Consider the following 18,606-nt stretch of genomic DNA (forward strand, 5'->3'; position numbering starts at 1 on the left):
TAAGTAGAAAACAGGGGTAACAGAACACCGCATGATCAATGGGCCTGCTGGAAGTACCAGGATAAAGTTATATGGAAGTTTCACTTAAAGAAAAAACAAAGCCTGATGCCACAGTGAGGGACTGAATACAAGAGGCTTGACGCGGTTGGCACTGTGGCCTCTTGGGCTTGCTGATCGGAAGGTCGCAGTTCAAATCCGTGCAACAGGGTGAGCTCCCGTTCCTCTGTCCCAGCTTCTGCCAGTCTAGAAGTTTGAAAGCACACTAGTGCAAGCAGATAGATAGGTACCACTGCAGCGGGAAGGTAAACGGCGTTTCCATGCGCTCTGGCTTCCATCATGGTGTTTCGTGACCCGGAAAGCTGCCTGTGGACAAACGCCAGCTCCCTCGGCCTGAAAGTGAGATGAGCGCCACAATCCCTTAGTCTCCTTTGACTGGACTTAACCATCCAGGGGTCCTTTACCTTTTTACCTTACAAAAGGCTTGAGGGAGAATTGTCCAGTTTTGCAGGATCCTGCGCTCATAAGAGGCAGGTCTTCACAGGCTTCACCTAAGTTGGAAAGAGTTGGTGCAGATCAGTCACTACCAACCTGGTGCCCTCCAGGTGCTTTGAACTGTAATTCCCATCAACACTGGGTGGGGCTGATGGGAGATTTAGTCCACAACACTTACAAGGCACCAGAGTTGGTGGAGCCTGGTGTGCAACACAGGGGATTAACTACAGCCTTGTTCTGTAGCAGCAACATGGGCTTGCTACTACTTGCAGCGTGGAACACCCCATTCCAGGTTCTTGCCAGCCTTACACTCTTCCAGGACACTCCATTCCATCCCCCAACTTTCTCCCCCCTACTCCCCAGACAGGCACTAAGTTCTGTGACCACTGAGCATGCTCAGTCTTCATTGGACTAAATTAAGGGTGGGGAACCTCAGGTCCAGGAGCTGAAGGAGATCCAAGCCTCAAGCCAAACCACCCCCCAACTCCAACCCTTCTCTATAGCCACTTCCTTGAGAGCTTTTGGACGCAGGTGGCACTGTGGGTTAAACCACAGAGCCTAGGACTTGCCAATCAGAAGGTCGGTGGTTCAAATCCTTGCAACGGGGTGAGCTCCCGTTGCTCGGTCCCTGCTCCTGCTAACCTAGCAGTTCGAAAGTACGTCAAAGTGCAAGTAGATAAATAGGTACCGCTCTGGCGGGAAGGTAGTGTTTCCGTGCACTGCTCTGGTTTGCCAGAAGCGGCTTAGTCCTGCTGGCCACATGACCCGGAAGCTGTACGCCGGCTCCCTCGGCCAATAAAGCGAGATGAGTGCTGCAACCCCAGAGTCGGCCACGACTGGACCTAATGGTCAGGGGTCCCTTTACCTTTTTACCTTTACCTGAGAGCTTTTGCCTGGAAAAAGGACGGTGTATGAGAGGGACATGCAAACCTGATTTCTGCCTGGATGAAATGTAACAAAAGGGGGTAGTCACATCCACTGCCCCACCCATTCTGCTACTGGCTCCGCCCACCATTGCCATGCTGCCCAGCCCCGCAGAAAAAGATAGACACACACGAAACTTTCAATAACCAGGAAGTTTGGCGTTTATTGTAAGGGTTTTTTTTCCTTTTAAACAAAGAATTACCAGAACCCGTTTTCCCCACCAACAAGCTTCAGGTACTATCCCTGATTCACAGAGAAGCCCGTTTGGTATGTGAAAGAAAAGGAAGGGGAGGGGAGGAGAGAGATTATTCAAAACCAAAACATTTGCTAGAAAGAACTTGAGAACTGAAGGATGAACCATGTTTCAGAGCTCCTCTCCTAGAAGCAGGACCAGCAGCACAGGGCAGTTCAAGCAGAGATGGACAGGACTCGTGGGTGTGCTTCCTTTTCCAAAAGAGGAAAAGTCCCCACAGTGCTTTGGGATGTCAGATTGAATGTGTAAGGTGGGAGCTTTTTGGCACTCATGAATGCATGGCAGCAATCCACTTGGAGCATGGAAGTGCTAGGATGCTCACACAATTTCTGGGTGCCCTATCCAAAATGAAAATTTCTGAACCATCAGTAAAACACAGGCTCGTGTGAGGCTGTGCTACAGATGAGGTAACAGGGAAATCCCTCTTTGATGGGGGGTGGGAGGCATGTGCTTCTGGAGTAAGCTTAAGAAATGGTTAACCCTTGGACCTTTCTCCCAATTAGAGAACAAATACATTACATCTGGTTACCCCCACTCCCTTAAAATGCTAATATACAGAATATAAAGCACAATATGTACAACAACACAGTAAACAGTTTCTTTCCCCATCCCCCACTCGATAAGTAGTCAGGTTTTTTGCAGTTGGAAAGGAAATACTTCAGCAACTTCAGTCATAAAGAGAAAGGCGGCAGCGGCGGGGTTAATCCAGATTACCCTTTTTGGCCCCAAAATTGAGCCACCTTAAAAAAATTAAAAACCACAAGATACCAGCATTTGGAGGACGTTATAAATTTCTTATAGCTTATACATTCCTTATAGCGGAAGTCATAAAACAATCTATGCCCACATTACTACTCACAAACTTCTCTGCTGCATTATTTTTTAGGCAACCGTGCAAATTCAGAATTTGCAAGGGGACAGAGGGGCCTTGTGGTCCCTTTGCTGGAGGAACACCAGCCATCAGTTGCAAACAAAAAACCAACAAGCAAACCAACGGCAAACAGACAACACCCAAGCCCTTGTATCTAGGTTTCTGCAAGACAGCCAGCCGAGCAGCTATTTTGCACCATGCAATTCCTATGACACCACCTGCCAAGATCAACAGGGCCTCCATTTTAGAACTTACCTTGCCTAGTAAAGTGCAGTTTGTGGATTTCTAAAAGCAGCTCTGCAAGATACATTCACAAAAAGGTTACCAGCTCACAGAAGTTTTTAATGGTCCGCCTGCCTTCTCACAACACATCCCCTATGTCAGTCATTTAGGGGCCTAAGGTGGGAAAAAATAAGGCCTCTGCTTTGGTACAGCTTTTTATCTGCAACTAATTATACACATGACAGGTTACCTACAAGCCTGTTGGAGCTATGAAGGGTGTGAAATGCTAATAAGCTCTTTGAAAATAGCAAAAACACCAACCCAAACTTTTGTGTCTCCGCTTCTTCAGAACAGGAGAGGCTATATAACAAACGATGGCTGAAATCTCCAAACCAGACACAAATGCTGAGAATCACCATTTTTAAAGCAGGCTGCTTAAAAAGTGGTCTTGCCTTGGCTCTCCTGCCAAGATGGATCAAGGCCCTTCCTTTTCTACATCTCTCACAAAGAGCCAGAGTCAGCAAAGGATGGAGGCACAGAGCTTGGCAGACAGAAGCTTTCAAGTTCACCTCTATGAATTATCTGGAAAACTGGTCTGAAAACCTACCAGGAGGGAAAAGTTGAGTTTGTGCTATTGACCATCTGGAGCAGCAAGTTTTATAGAGGCAGGCGAACAGTCTGCAGCAGCATGACTGTGTTTTGAAACCTGCATCCTCTTCTAGTCTGCTTCCAAGAGAGACACAACAATCAAGTTGTGGAAACTCTGGCACTGGCACGTGACATGAATGTTACAAGGCTAGAATGGCTCTCTCATCAATTTATGCTCAATGTGTTTGAAGGGATGGAGGAGCCAATACAAGGCAGAGAGACTCCTGCATACACCAGGAGCATGCCTAGGGCTCTGGAGGGAAATCCATACAATCATTTTTTCAGGTGGAAGCACCTTCCAGAAACTATCTGCTTGTTGCTGCAGATATTGTTGGAAACAAAGGCAGACAACATCTTTGCTATTATTAATCTTCCATCCAGAGTACTGGCTGGGCAAATCTAGTTATATTTTTGCTACTGTGAAAATTTGGGACATTGAACTTTGCTGTTTTTGACTGCCAAGCCAAGCTGCAATAGGTAGCAAAGTGCTAAGTCAGGTACAACCTTCCTAAAACTCTGAATTCTTTTTGTGAGCACCATCGACCTGGGCCAACTCAAAAATGAAGTGGTGAGAGGATAAGGCGGCCACCCACCCACCCACCACACAGGTTCCCATCATTCAGATTCTAATTTGCTACAACCATCCTTCCCCCTCTGATACATTTTGAGTATGTGAGCTAGCCAGGAATGGTGTTAAGTACAGGAATCCTTTGGGTTGGAGCCAAATCAGCTTTACTCAGAGTAGACCCACTGAAATCAACAGTTCATGTCCATTATCTTCATGCAGAAATAGCATTAGATAAACCCTCTTGAGATTTGAGCGTTACTTCATGTTATGCAGAAAACTGATTTTGACCCATTTCTTTGTGTATGTGTGTGTTTGTGTACACACATGCACACAAATAATTCAGACTGAATAATAATAATAATAATAATAATAATAATAATAATAATAATAATGCTGCCACATCCTTACCTCCATTTCAGTTCCCACATGGGGAAATCTAGAAGGGTTTGTTTCTTGAATAATGCATGTGGAGAGACTGACAGGACAGGAGGTTTGCTCTGTTTTCCCTCTAGTGAGAGGCAAAAACCTTGGAGAGCCCTGACTGAAGGATGGTGAGCATGTTTCTCAGCTATTGCAGTTTGTTACACGGCTTCCCCCAAATGCTGCCAAACAACGGTTATGATGTCTGAACTTAACACCTTTAAAAATACAGCGTCCCCTTTGAAGAGTACACATTTAAGCTAAGTGAATTTCATTAGGGGGTGGTTTTCCTTTTTGTCCTTGGCATTCATCTTCAAAGCAGCTTTGCATACTTGTTCACTGCCTGAGCCAAGATGTAGTAATAAAACACTGGGAATAATTCAACATTATTGTTCTTTGGACATTTTTTTCTAAAACAACAACAACATGCATCCATAAAGCAGGCACAAGGCCCGTCTATTGAATTCGCCTATTCTTTTTTTTTTTTTCTTTTTTTTTTTACAAACCCAGTTTGCTTAGGAATCTTGACAGATCTTCATCCTCTCACTAACAAGTAAAGGAAATTAGCCGGCTTAAAAAATCCCTTAAAAACCCACAAGAAAATAAGATTCCCACCCCCACGCCCACCCAATTTTAATTCATTTTTTAAAAAAGTGTCAATATGACACTGCTTCAAGAATAGAAAATAAAGTATTTACAGCTTTACAGGGGGGGGGGCGAAGTCAGCACAATTCACGTCCAGCATTTTCACATTTTTTTTCCTGACAAGCTTTAAATCTGGTTGCTACGGATGGACAAGACTAAATGCAAATCTTGAGGTGCCACTGTCTACTAAAGCCAGCAGCATTGACTGAAAGAAATGCAATACGAAGGAAGCTGTACTGTTAAGGGACTGATCCATTCGTGAACTCACCCTGATGCTCCCTCAGATATAATAAAACCTCATATTCAAAATGTGAAGAGAAATTTTTAAATTCAGGTTGCATATGATAAAAAAGATACCAACCACCACCTTAACCACTACTATTCTGTTCTATCATTATTCTTACACAGGTAATCCCCACCTACCTCTAACACATACAAATAATAATAATTGCTTACTTGAGTACTCACCTAGTCATTACAAAATGAACCATTTTGTTGATGCCCTCCGTGTTGACCAGTGAAACCTCATCCCCTACCCACTTATACAACCATACAAGAACCAGTTCCCCCTGCCCATGCCTACCTACTACACTCTACCTTGAACATGCCAGCCATTAAAAGCAAACACATTGACACATGCTCTTAAAGTTTAAAACACACCCTTCCCCCCAAAGAAGATTAGCAGCAATGAAGTTGGATGGCCTTAAGTAAAAACCGCTCAAATTCTGTTTCAGAAATAGTAAATCCTACAATTTCTGGGCAACTGAAGTTTAGCAGGTACGCATAAAACCTGCACCCAGGAGCTGCCAGATTGGGTAGACGGGTCTCCCAGTGTCTGGAGAAACTGCAGAGCAAAAGAGCCAACATTCAATGCTGGCTTCGGGACCCTGAGATGCTATTTATGAAAGTGCCAAGGCCCAACCCTTTGGAAAGGACAGGGCTGCTGGTCTCCCCTCCACCTCCCCCCCCCCAAAAAAGCTGCAAAACTCACAGTCAGAAAAGGGTACAGCTTTGGATAGAAATGGGGTGAAAAGAATAAGGGCTTAGGAATGAGATTCCTTTTCCAAAGCAGAGAGAGAAAGCGATGAAGCGCTTGACCAAAAGTTGCAAAAACAAGCTTTTTAAGGGTCGCTAAGCAATGGGCATAAAGCTACTAACCAGAAGCAGCAAACTTGAGTTTCAAGCAGCAAATCAGGACGAACACAAAGTGTCCCTTTTTATATTGCATCTCCCACCCACCCCTTTTTTTTTTTGCATGGATGGGAATATAGTAAAGCTCCCCTTCTGAAGCCAAATAATACTTCCCCACCCAGGAGTGTCTCCTTCACAGGACAGACGTGTTTCATCTGCCTAGGAACCAGCCATCACCTTCAGCAACCCAAAGCAGCAGCCAATGGGACAAGAAAGCACTCCGGAGACGGGGGGCGGGGAAGGAGCCCATCAGCCATGGAACAGCTTTTACTAGGGGTTGATCTGTAGGCATGAGGGGAGAGGCTGCTTCTTCTAGGCATTTCGTGTCATTAAGAAGCATTTTGCAGGAGAGATAAATATCTACACCCACCCACACACAGCAGCTTTGCCAGAAGGGTGATTGTGCCTCCAAATCTGGGCAGCATAAATGATACCATGTTGGCAAAGAGCTACTCTTTTGTTCTGGATAACAGCAAGTGATCTGGACCAAGAAGATGCTGGTTCATGGCACCAACCCCAGCTGACTATCTGGCAAATAAACATCAGATGTTTGTGTTTAAGCCACCAAAGGATGGAGTGAGGGGCTAGTCTCACTTGCTTTTCAGAAAAACAAAGCATGTGACAGTTATACCTTAGTGCCAGACAATACAATACTGTACTCTTGATTTTTTTAAAAAAAATCCACATCTGGTAATACTTATTTTCAGTGTACCTGAAATACAGTGGTACCTCAGGTTACATATGCTTCAGGTTACAGACTCCGCTAACCCAGAAATAGTACCTCGGGTTAAGAACTTTGCTTCAGGATGAGAACAGAAATCGTGCTGCTGCAGCACGGCGGCAGCAGGAGGCCCCATTAGCTAAAGTGGTGCTTCAGGTTAAGAACAGTTTCAGGTTAAGAACGGACCTCTGGAACGAATTAAGTACTTAACCCGAGGTACCACTGTACAGGTGCAGGACCTGACATGCTTCAAGACATCTAAAGCTGCGTTCCTTGCTGAGGGGTCTTGGGAAAGGTAATGTCACCCACCCTATAATTTAGTTAACACTGATTCTGAGGATGGTTTGGAAAGCTATCACGCTCCAAGCTTCCGAGAGCAGCACAAAAATGCAGTCCTTCCTCAACAGTAACTTTTTGAGAGGAAATCATTTGATGGCTAAAGTACAAATGAAGGGGGAGGGTGAAGAAAAGAGGGAGGGAAGGGAGAAAGTTTGGAACCAAAGGATCACTGGAAGCAGATGCAGCAGTAGGAAGCTCCCTTGGCCAAAACAAGCTCCACAAACAAGTAAAGGTGTGCAAAGTGAATGCTCAGCTTCCTTCAGAGAAGCCCAGCAGTGACCTAACATTCCATACAAATAAGGCGGACGCTTTGCTTGCTTGTTTTTGCATAGTAATTAAAAACAGTGTTATTCCCACCCCATCAGACTTTTGCTATTCTTGCCTTGCCACCAAGCTTCTAATAGAGTTCTGGACCTCAGCAGAAAAGGTGTTGTGCAGGTCTCTGAAAGGATTCTCTCAAGCCACAATTCACATCCCTTCTAACTGCATGAGCCAAGAGCAGGTGTCATTAAAGGGCTAAGATTGGGAGGGGAGGACACTTTCAATCCTGTTCACAAAAGACACTTGTCCTCATTGCTGCTCAATGGTGTGATATTTGCTACTTAGTTGCCACGGGGCCTGCTCTGCCAATTTGCCCAGCACTTCAGTCCAGTGCTAAACTTCCATAGCAATTCATTCTTCTGCTATCAGAAGCTTATTTAGAATCATCATTTGTATATAAAAAGCACTATGATATTCCAGTGGAGCTCAAAGTGGCTCAGCTTGGGGCAAAGGCACAATTAAAATACCATATACACATACTTTTTCTTACAGAACTCCACACCTGTCATTTGTAGAACAGTATAAATGTTTTTTACAGCACCAAATCCTTGGATGGGGTGGGAAAAAATACTAGATCAAGTCCTTGGCACCCCCAAGGCTAGGGGCTTTGAAGTCTCTGATCTCTCTGCATTTGTGAAATCTCTTCTTTTTCTGGGTTTTCTTTTTCTTCTCTCCTTGCGCCAGAACGTTCTGGTTATTTATCAACTGACCATGGGCTCAACGTCTGCTTCTCTGTCAAACTCATCCTGAATTTCATCGGTGTTTCCTGAGTCACTGCTGGCTACCGAACTGGGAGATGGGGAATTTCTGCTGACAAAGAAAAGGGGAGAGAGAGGAAGAGTGTGGTTAGGTCCATCCTCTTAATAAGACGTCTTTCCATGTTAAACAGCGGCAAAAGCATGTTCAACTTGCATGGATATAAAGTAGGGAAGTACTGGCTCCCCAGAATGCAAAGGGCAATATGTTTGCTGCATTTCAGACATCAACAGTTTTATAGCAACATGTAAAACCCTTTGCAGACATTGCAAAACGTGAGATGACAATTGGAGAAGACAGCACCCTAGTGCTCTGGACCACTGGGTGCCATGAAGTATCTGTCGTACTTAAACAGTATTGCTGTTAAACTGGATTTTCAAGGTAAACAGTTACATCTTGGGGCCTGCTGTGTTTGGTACTTTCAGCGAAACCAGACACTTCAGAACAGCTAGTCTTCAGATTATTGAGTCCCTCCCAATACCTCTGAACGAAAGCTCTCCATCACCACCCCACTAGGGCAAATAAAAGTTAACAGGTGTGGATTCTGTGTTACCTTTCAGCAGAGCCTTTAATGAGCCGCCGGCAAGTCTCCATTTGCACATCCAGGCCCCGTTTCATGCTGCACATTTCCATGTACTCGTGAAGGTGGCGATTCATGTCACTCTTGGCCGTGGCAAGCTCAAGCTGCACAGAAGGAGAGGGCCAAGTCAAGTCAAGCAAAGCATGAGAACCACTTTGTGCCCTCCCTGTCCTCCTGCACATTTTGATGGAATGTCAATTTATTACCACCAGCTGGCCTAAAGGCTGCTAACAGAAGTGAGCATCGCTATTTATAAAGGAGGTAATAAGCTACCTCCTCATTTTTCTTGACAAAGTTCTGAGCTTATGATATACATAAATTCCAAAAGATTCAAGGCAAAGAAGCATCCCTTCACCAATAACATACACAAGCCCTCTCAAGTTGCACCCAACTCTTCCCTGATTTGCCTATCTGAAGAAGTGTGCATGCACATGAAAGCTCATACCAATAACTAACTTAGCTGGTCTCTAAGGTGCTACTGGAAGGATTTTTTTTGTTTTGTTTTGACTACGGCAGACCAACACGGCTACCTAACTGTAACTAGAACCTTTATTTCCTATTACCTTGCCCACCTTGTTTCTCTTCTCATGTCCAATTCAACCACACATAGCCCTCATTAGCAAAAAGAGATGGAGAAGGTAACTGCCTCGAAAGTTACCCCTCAGCAATAAGGCAAAAGCCTGACCATTTTGATCTATGACCGGCCTGTGGCTGCTCATCAGATTTAATCATTTGCTGCCCTTAATTAAACACAACCAGGTCACACAGACAAACAATTCTTAGGCTCCTCGTTCCTTACCTCAATCTGTCCTATCGTTTCTTGGTATTCTTTGTCCCTCGTTTTGAAGAAAGATTCTGTTTCATGGATCAAGTTGCCCAAGTTCTCCTCTTGCTATAAAATAAAGAAAATCAGGAAGAGGTGAGCAAGGAATTCTGTCACCCGGAACCAGCCAAAGAGCCAGGCAATACTGTAGATCCTATCCAGCTCAGTATTGTCTACAATGACTTGCAGTGGCTCTCCAAGATTGCAGGCCAGGATCTCTCCCAGGCCCTACCTAGAGATGCTGCAGATTGAACCTAGTACCTTCTCCATGCATTTAGTATATTATGGTAACATTCAAGATCATCTGTTCTAAGATAGTGCCCACTTGACAGAATTCAGCCTAGCAGAGCTTTACAGACAGAAGCCTGCAGTGCAGAAAAATGGTTCAGTTCTGGCTCCGTCTGGGGAGCTAGAGGCCTGGAGAGAGGGAGTTGCAGCACTCTGTGCTCAGCTCCCTGAGTCAATTAGCCTTTTATTCCTGATCTCGATCTACAAGGCAAATCTACCCTTTCGTTGTGTAATTTTCAGTTAGAAGGGATTTAAGCCTCTTAAAACCTTTAGAGCTGCAGCATGCTAGGCCTGAACTCTGTAATACTCCACTGATAGCTATACTTCTAACACACAGGCACATGGTTATATGCAAATAATCTGTCACTTAATTCCAGCCCATCACTAAAACTGCTTTATCGCCCTGGCAGTTGCAGCTCACTAGAAAGGCGCCTTCACAAACGTATGCCACATTTTGCAACTGTAGCACTTTGGTGTAATCTCTCACCGTTTTGCAGTGCACACCACCACAGTTCACAAAATGGAAAGGAACAACTTAGCATGCGCTCCTGGCAGTCAGTATAAGGTGGATTGCTGAGGAGATGTGGCTGCTGCAGTGGCTTTCTAGCCAAGGAGACAAAGCTTCCTACCTCTCACCATCACCACCCTCTATCATGTTACTGAGAAAGGGAGGAATGGAGGTACACTAAGAATTTGACCATGAAAGGTCAGAGCTCTCCCAGCACTCAAGGCTCAAATGCATCATCAGAAAGGGACATCAGAAAGGTTTCCGAGCAGTATGTCTCCCAGTACGTTTCCGATCACAATTCAAAGTGTTGGTGCTGACCTTGAAAGCCCTAAACGGCCTCGGTCCAGTATATCTGAAGGAGCGTCTCCACCCCCATTGTTCTACCCAGACACTGAGGTCCAGCACCAAGGGCCTTCTAGCGGTTCCCTCACTGCGAGAAGCTAAGTTACAGGGAACCAGGCAGAGGGCCTTCTCGGTAGTGGCGCCCGCCCTGTGGAACCCCCTCCCACCAGATGTCAAAGAGAACAACAACTACCAGACTTTTAGAAGACATCTGAAGGCAGCCCTGTTTAGGGAAACTTTTAATGTTTGATGTATTACAGTATTTTAATATTTTGTTGGAAGACGCCCAGAGTGGCTGGGGCAGCCCAGCCAGATGGGCGGGGTATAAATAAATAATTTATTATTATTATTATTATTATTATTATTATTATTATTATTATTATTATTACACACCCATTAAACACAGAAACTTTTCCCTACAGACTTTATTGAGCAACAGGGACAGGATTCTGTTGCTCTACCCAAACAGTTCAGCAAGCACCAATGGAATAAGCAGCTCAAGGCTCTTCTGAACCAGGCATCCTAAAAAGAGAATTTACAAACCAGTTGACTTGATGCCCTTGGAGAAAGATGTCTAGGCCACTCCATCATTCCAGTCCTCTCATTTTAGCTCAGTGTTTCTGAATATGTCAGCTAAATCAAAGTCCCATTCATTAAAAACTAGTAAGACTTTGTTAACTGTGCCTAGCCTGCTTCCTTTGTGACTAACTTCCTGTGCTGCTGTGTTTCCTGTGTTTCAATCTCTCTGTTGTTGGCTTAAAAAAAAATTGTTAAAATATTATCAGATATACAACAAGCCTACATTTTTAATACCAAAGCTTGGCCAGCTTCCTGTGAAGTCCCTTCTCACTTTGCTCCAATGTTTAAGCGGCTTCAGCTTTATTTCTCCAATATGGGACAAATCAAAATCAATTTCTACAGAATCACCAAGTGCCTATCAGTTTAAGAAATTTATGCTATGTTCCAGAAGTTGTCAGCCACTTGTAAGTTGTTGATAAAAGCATAATTTAACATAGTAAAAATAAAGATTCTCAAATTCACAACCAGTGCTCTTGAGTCCTATATGATCTCATAGGCCCATGTTACTATAGTTGAAGGGAGATAAGTTAAGAGTTGCTTCCCCTCCTCCCCATTTTCTTGTTTACAAACATCACCGTTATCATTTAACGAGACCTTGAGTGCCTAGCAACCAGTCACAAACATCATTTACAAACAGCCACTGCCTGCAGAAGAGCATGTGATGGAAGGTTCAAGCCACCGGATCATGCGGCAACAGGAGGCGCCACACATGAAAAAGCACTGCCATGTGATTCCAGAAACACAGCACAAAACACAGCACAAAACTTAAGAATCCCCAGCAGAAAACCACTGGAATAGTAACCAATGCTAGACCCATTTAACTTGGTAGCCATGACAAACCTGGATTCCATTAATTTCCAAGGGTCTACTCTGAGTAGGCCCAATGCAATGAGTATGTGTATACTGCCCCTCATACACAGACCTCAGGGCAGGTTCACAACATAAAAATACAATACAATAGGCCTGTGTGGTGCAGCAGAGTGTTAGACTAGGACAGAGCTTTCCAAACTGTGTGTTGTGACATGTTAGTGTGTGTGCTGCAATGTGTAGGTGTGTTGGCAAATGCTCCCCACACTCCTGCCGGGGCTGGAAAGGGGTTAGCTTAACCTCTGGATTGCTAGTAAAGCTATATTACTGTGTCATGAAATGATGCAAAACTGAATTACTGTGTCGCGAAATGATGCATGTCTAAAAAGTGTGTCACCAACATGAAAAGTTTGGAAAGCTCTGGACTAGGACCTGGGAGACCAGGGCTCATATTCCCACTGGCTCATGAATCTCACTGGGTCTCACCTTGGTCCAGTCACTGCCTCTCAGCCTAAGATATCTCACAGTGTTGCTGTGGGGATTAAATGAGGAGGGGGGAGAATCATGTATGTCCCCTTGACCTCCTTGGATAAAAAGGTGGGATATAAATGTAGGGGGGGGAATGAGTAATAAAAAATAATGTTCACTATAACCCATAATAGAGTCATATAAAAACAGTAAGAGAATTCATAGAATCATAGAATCATAGAGTTGGAAGAGACCACAAGGGCCATCGAGTCCAACACCCTACCAAGCAGGAAACACCATCAGAGCACTCCTGACATATGGTTGTCAAGCCTCTGCTTAAAGACCTCCAAAGAAGGAGACTCCACCACACTCCTTGGCAGCAAATTCCACTGTCATACTCAGAGCAGGCCGACCAAAATCAATGGAGGATGATTGTCAAAACTAACTTAAGTATACTGATTTCAATGCGTCTAATCAGAGTATTACATATGTCTAATGTTTTTTTTTTTTTGGGGGGGGTTACTGCAGTGCTAAAGACCATGAAACACTCCAACCATCTCACTGCCTGCCTTTTAGAGAGAAACTACAATGTGACTTTAAGAAACCCCTGGGCTTGGAATATTTTATTTTTTCCCCTTTAGCATTTTAACTTTCTTCTCTTCTGCAGCAGTTTTATATTGCCAACAATTTAAAAAATAGATTGTTTTAAAATTGTGTGCCACTAAGATACTTTAATAAAAAGGTGGGATACAAAAATTTTAATGTATAAAAAACACATGTATGCTAATATTAGACAAAATACACCATAAGGAACAATTAAGTTGTACCATAAGAAATACATGTGTGTTGAGATGGTGGGGAGCTGAAGGTGGGTGGAGAAAACATAAAAATGTAGCCAACACCATGACAAAGCTTTAAACTCCATGTTGAGTTTTTTCCTGCACAATCAAAGGAGCCTCAACAACACAACTTCAGGTGCCGATCAAAAACAATCGCCTGTCAATTATACAGCAGCAAGTAAACCAATCTTTGCAAAAGTGGCCATTTTTATTCTCCAGCAGAGAGGTTGTGCCAATTTCTAACACAATGGAGGCTTTTGAAAATTTGGATTTATGTTGTTGATAATAAAAAATCATTACTTTTTAAAACCCTTCCAGAAATCAGTCACAACCTTACTTCTGAAGAAGCTAGAGAGCCATCCCATGAGGAGCCCAGATCCAAAACTCACCTCTCCCTGGAGCTCGATTGATGGGTTACAGTTGGTGAAGTCTTCCCAGAGGAGCAAAGTATCCTCATTCTCCTCCCACGTCAAACTGTCACAGTCATCATCAAAATCGAAGGTTTCACGCCTGACATGGAAATATATATACATATATTTTCATTAAAAATCCTTGTAATCCTTCTTCAAAACAAGCTTAGGAGACGGTATTAGCGCTGGAACACACACATAAAGGCATAGGATTTTGATGTGGCTATCTCGCCCTCTGCTGAAAAGAGGCTCCACATTTGCCTTTTATTCTGCTGCAGGATAGACAGACTTGAAATTCCAAGCTAATCTTAGTGTGACAGTTACAGGTAGGTAGCCGTGTTGGTCTGCCATAGTCAAAACAAAATAAAAGAAAAAAAATTCCTTCCAGTAGCACCTTAAAGACCAACTAAGTTAGTTCTAGGTATGAGCTTTCGTGTGCATGCACACTTGGTATCTGAAGAAGTGTGCATGCACACGAAAGCTCATACCTAGAACTAACTTAGTTGGTCTTTAAGGTGCTACTGGAAGGAATTTTTTTTCTTTTATTTTGTTTTGACTTAGTGTGACAGTTCAGCTGTTCCCCTCCAGGTGGTGCTGCACATCAAAACAACAGAGCTTTACACAAAGGTTCTAGTGTCCGAATTAAAAAGATTTCTGCCCATCACTAACAAAATATACAAAATGCCCAAGACGTACACATGTAATTAAAAAGTCATGCTTGAAAGCAGTGAAAGAATGGGCAGTTTCACTAACCACCTATGATCATTGCTCTGTGCTGCTTTAGTTTCATATGCCGTACAACAGGGGTCAGCAAAAATTTTTAGCCGCATCCCGGGCCACTGTCCCTCAGACCTTGTGGTGCACTGGAGAAGTGGCACTGGGGGGGGGGGGTGCAAGTAGTCCTCCTCCTCACCCCCCACCTCCACCTCCACCCACAGCCGCTGCACTTATCTTCCCTGGCCTCTGCTGCTTCTCATGGGTAGGCAGAGTGAGCTCATCCGCTCTGCTCTCTGGCCCACAGGAGCACCAGGGTGGCGGTAACGGAGGGAAGATGAGTGGCGCAAAAGGGCTGGCTCCGGAGAGGGGCTGCTTAAAATGGTGCTCAGCCAGTTCAGCCCAGCCCCCTTCCTCCTCTAGGCAGGGCGAGAAGAAACCAGAAGGAGGGAGGAGGCACCGCCGCAGTGTGTGTTAGGGAGAGGGGGGAAAATGGAATGGCGCAGCCCGAATGAACAGAATCCCCACACCGATCCACGGACAGTCCGCGGCCCGGGTCCTGAAGGAAATTGGGCCTGATCCGGCCTGCAGGCCTTAGTTTGCCAACCCCTGACGTACAACAACCATTACTAGAAACTGGGGGCCCCTGATGGTGTCATCACTAATCCTGCCCCTCCCCAGATTCTCTGCACCCAATTTTGAAATCTCCAGGGGATAGAGCTGCATGTGGGAGCTGCACAGCGAATGAGGAGTCCCAGAAGCTCATTTAGCTCTGATGTCTAAATTGGCAGCGGTTTTATACACAGTCTGACTATCGATCCACTTAGATCAGTATTGTCTGAATAGATGGGTGGCAGGAGTTCTACACCATACCAAGCAAGGCTCTTTCCCCAGTTTTACCTGGGGATGCCAAGAAGTGAATGTAGTGACTTCTGCTGGTAAAGCAGGTGCTTTGCAAGGACCTTTGGACTACAGACCTGTAAGCAGTTAAATGCCGTACAAATGAAGTAACGCAACAGCTCTGATCATTAAGTAAGCAAACATTACTAAGGCAGTTCCAGGGAACACATAACATCAAAACTGATGCCTTTTATGGGACCAAGTTGGGCTAGCCGAAGGAACACAATCAAGCTTGAGAAGTTTCATATAGTCAAGGTCACAAGGCAGTGATGCCTGAATATTCAGCTAAAAACTAACAGGATGAAACTTTGAAAAGATTTTACACTAGCTTCTTTTAAAGAATTGCCCGAGAGGGGACTGCTTGATCCCATCCTCCTGGAATCTTGCGGCTACTCTGCTGAGCTCCACAATGGCAGACATTTTTGTCTCCTGAGTTCATTTCCTTCCCAGCAGAGCATATATAAAGCAGGAAGTCGAGGTCAACACTTCATCTTATGACGAATGGATTCAAAACTTGGCAGTGGACTGGAAGAGGCAGCGTGGAAGCACATGCCAGCTTCTAAAATCGGCCAAGCCTTCCAGTTTAAAACTACTGCTTGCCTTCAGCTGCATTTATTTTGCAACCATGGCTATTTGTATAATCTGAATAATTTGAACCCTCTTACGAAAAGACACAGCACTAATGCAGTTGTTGTTTCTTAGGGGTTTTAGAACGGATTTATTTTCACTTCCTACAATGCAATGGACTGACCTATTAAGTGTATAGTCAGAACTGTCAACCCCATTCCACAGTGTTTAAACCCAAAAGATTACTTGCAGAGTGTCAAAATAAACTCCAGTATTCCTGGGTGGGCTTGCAGACGCAGGGGTTGTACTCCATCACTGCCGTAGTCCAAGCATGTAGATTTTAAGAGTAAAGGTGCACAGCAAAAGGTGATGTTGGCTCGTGCCATTCAAAATAAGAGCTGGAACAAATCCCATGTCCCGAAAACATGCCACAGGGGTGGGGCTCCTACGAAAGGTGCATGGCAAGAATGAGAGCTGCTAACTGCAGATCCTTCTGCGGGAGAGTGCATATGCACAATGGCCTGGAAATTCTGCTTCTTGAAAGAGGCAAAGTGTTTAAAAGCATTGGCTCTATAAAAACAGTCATAAAGACCAGCATTATGATTACTAAGCAAGAGTTTCACTTGGGGACATAATTTCTGAGTGACGAAGACTCTTATCTTTTATTGGCATTTAAGAAGAGGACTGCTGGGTGAAGTCATGATGGATTCCAGTAACGGTATGTATAAGCTAGCCAATCCTGCCTAGCTCATTTTCAGCAGGCTTCCCTCCCACTGGATAAGAAGGGTTGCTTAGACAGCAGGGCATGCAGTGCAATGTAGACTGTCCCAAAGTGTGTGTTGTGATGCCCCTGTGTTAGGGTTGCACTTACAGCAAAAGGCTGCAGGCCCTCTTGTCAGCAAGTCTTGCTCAGGGGATCTATATGCAGAATTTCAGATACCTGCATTTTCAGGTATCTGAAATTCTGCATATAGAGCCCCACCCTTTTCTTTTTGAAAACCAAGTTGTTTCTGGCCATGATGACTGCAAAGCATACAACTGGAAGTGTGTAGGCAATTACCACCGAGATCTCAAGAGGTGGAAGAGTGAAAAGCTAATATTTCCAGCGGACAGGCTTGAGTGCCCTGTGATATCCCTCTGATATGAAGACTCTTATTTGTATTTAGGACAGAGCTAGGGAACCTGATGCCCTCCAGATGTGGTTGAACTACCACTCCCATCTTTCTATGATAACTGGGGCTGATGAGAGCTGGAGTCCAACATCTGGAAAGCACTTGGTTCCCCATCTGTGCTTTAAAAGATTAGGCATATTCATGGAGGATAGGTCTAGCAATAGTTATTCGCGAGAACAGCTATCTGGAACCTGCAGGTTCTGGAAGCAGCGGCCCTCTAGTTACCAGTTCCTGGGGGACAAATTGGCCAAGGATTCCTGGCTTTGAGTATTGCTTGTGGATTTTCCCAGAGGCACCTGGCTAGCCAACAAGAGAAGCAGGATGCTGGAATAGATGGGCACCTGGTCTGCTCTAGCAAGGTTACTCTTATGTTCTTCCAGCAGAAGCAGAATTATGCAAAATAAGCAGATCTATGCGAGTTCTCTGATTTGCATGATTAAAAGCTACAAAATCCTACTTGCCTCAGTGAAGAACAGAAACTACCTCGAAGCCATATTTTGGTGTGTGACCCTTCCAAGGGCCACAGCCAAAAGGATGCCAAGACATTCCCCAGCCTCTGAAATACTCACAGCTGATTAAACATCCTCTTCATTTCATCCGTGATGTTCAGAGAACAACTGACTTCATCGTCCGAAAATCGGGCATTGTCTGGGTCCTGCTCAGAGAGGTCATCATCCGACACGAGTTTCCGCTCTTTCTTCTTGGAAGCCACCTGAATTGGAGAGAAGGGCAGTGACTAGAAGGTTCAGGTGAGCTGCTACGCCAAGAAGGGGCAGAGATAAAGGAGAGGTATGAGGTGGGGAAAAATATTGTGAGCCATCAGCCACCCCCACCCCACTTCCAATGGTTTGAGTGAGCAAGTGACAGCTGACACAGATTCATTAAATCACAAGTGTTACAGGTGGCAGAACACACAGCACAGGGAAGCAGATTGAGACAGCACGCGGCAAAAAAGCAAGCTGCTAGACAGGCCATGCCCCAGTGGCACAGCCATTTGGGCTGCAGTCGGCCATGCGAAGGCTAGGAGGATGACGCACAAGCGGTTGGAGATGCTCAAGGTGACAAGCTGGAGAGCAACAGGCACCCCTTGGCGGTCCCCTGCCTGGCCTCAGCTAACAGTGACAAGGGGGGAATAGACTGTGCCATACAGCTAGGAAGAAGAACCCCGAGTCCTGCACCATTTTCCATCTAGAAGCAGAGCTAGTCAGGCACCAGTTTTGACAGGAAAACAGAATGAA

General features: G+C 44.7%; 1 protein-coding gene across 2 annotated transcripts in view; it reads right to left on the reverse strand.

The window, feature by feature from the left end:
• Window positions 1-1,553: 1,553 nt before the first annotated feature.
• The window catches only part of IFFO2 (intermediate filament family orphan 2), a 46,631-nt gene continuing 29,578 nt past the window's right edge, over window positions 1,554-18,606 (reverse strand). The window contains exons 5-9 of one of the 2 annotated variants that reach the window (XM_079987039.1): window positions 17,938-18,080; window positions 13,995-14,115; window positions 9,751-9,843; window positions 8,925-9,055; window positions 1,554-8,422 (exon numbers count right to left, since the gene is read on the reverse strand). In XM_079987039.1, coding sequence (XP_079843165.1) covers window positions 8,317-8,422; window positions 8,925-9,055; window positions 9,751-9,843; window positions 13,995-14,115; window positions 17,938-18,080 — 594 coding nt within the window. In that variant the 3' untranslated portion in view covers window positions 1,554-8,316. Of the gene's footprint in view, window positions 8,426-8,924; window positions 9,056-9,750; window positions 9,844-13,994; window positions 14,116-17,937; window positions 18,081-18,606 lie in introns of both variants that reach the window. The other variant, XM_079987038.1, reaches the window with a different exon arrangement.

This window comes from Podarcis cretensis (genome assembly GCF_951804945.1).
Source record: "Podarcis cretensis genome assembly, chromosome: 8".
Lineage (NCBI taxonomy): Eukaryota > Metazoa > Chordata > Lepidosauria > Squamata > Lacertidae > Podarcis > Podarcis cretensis.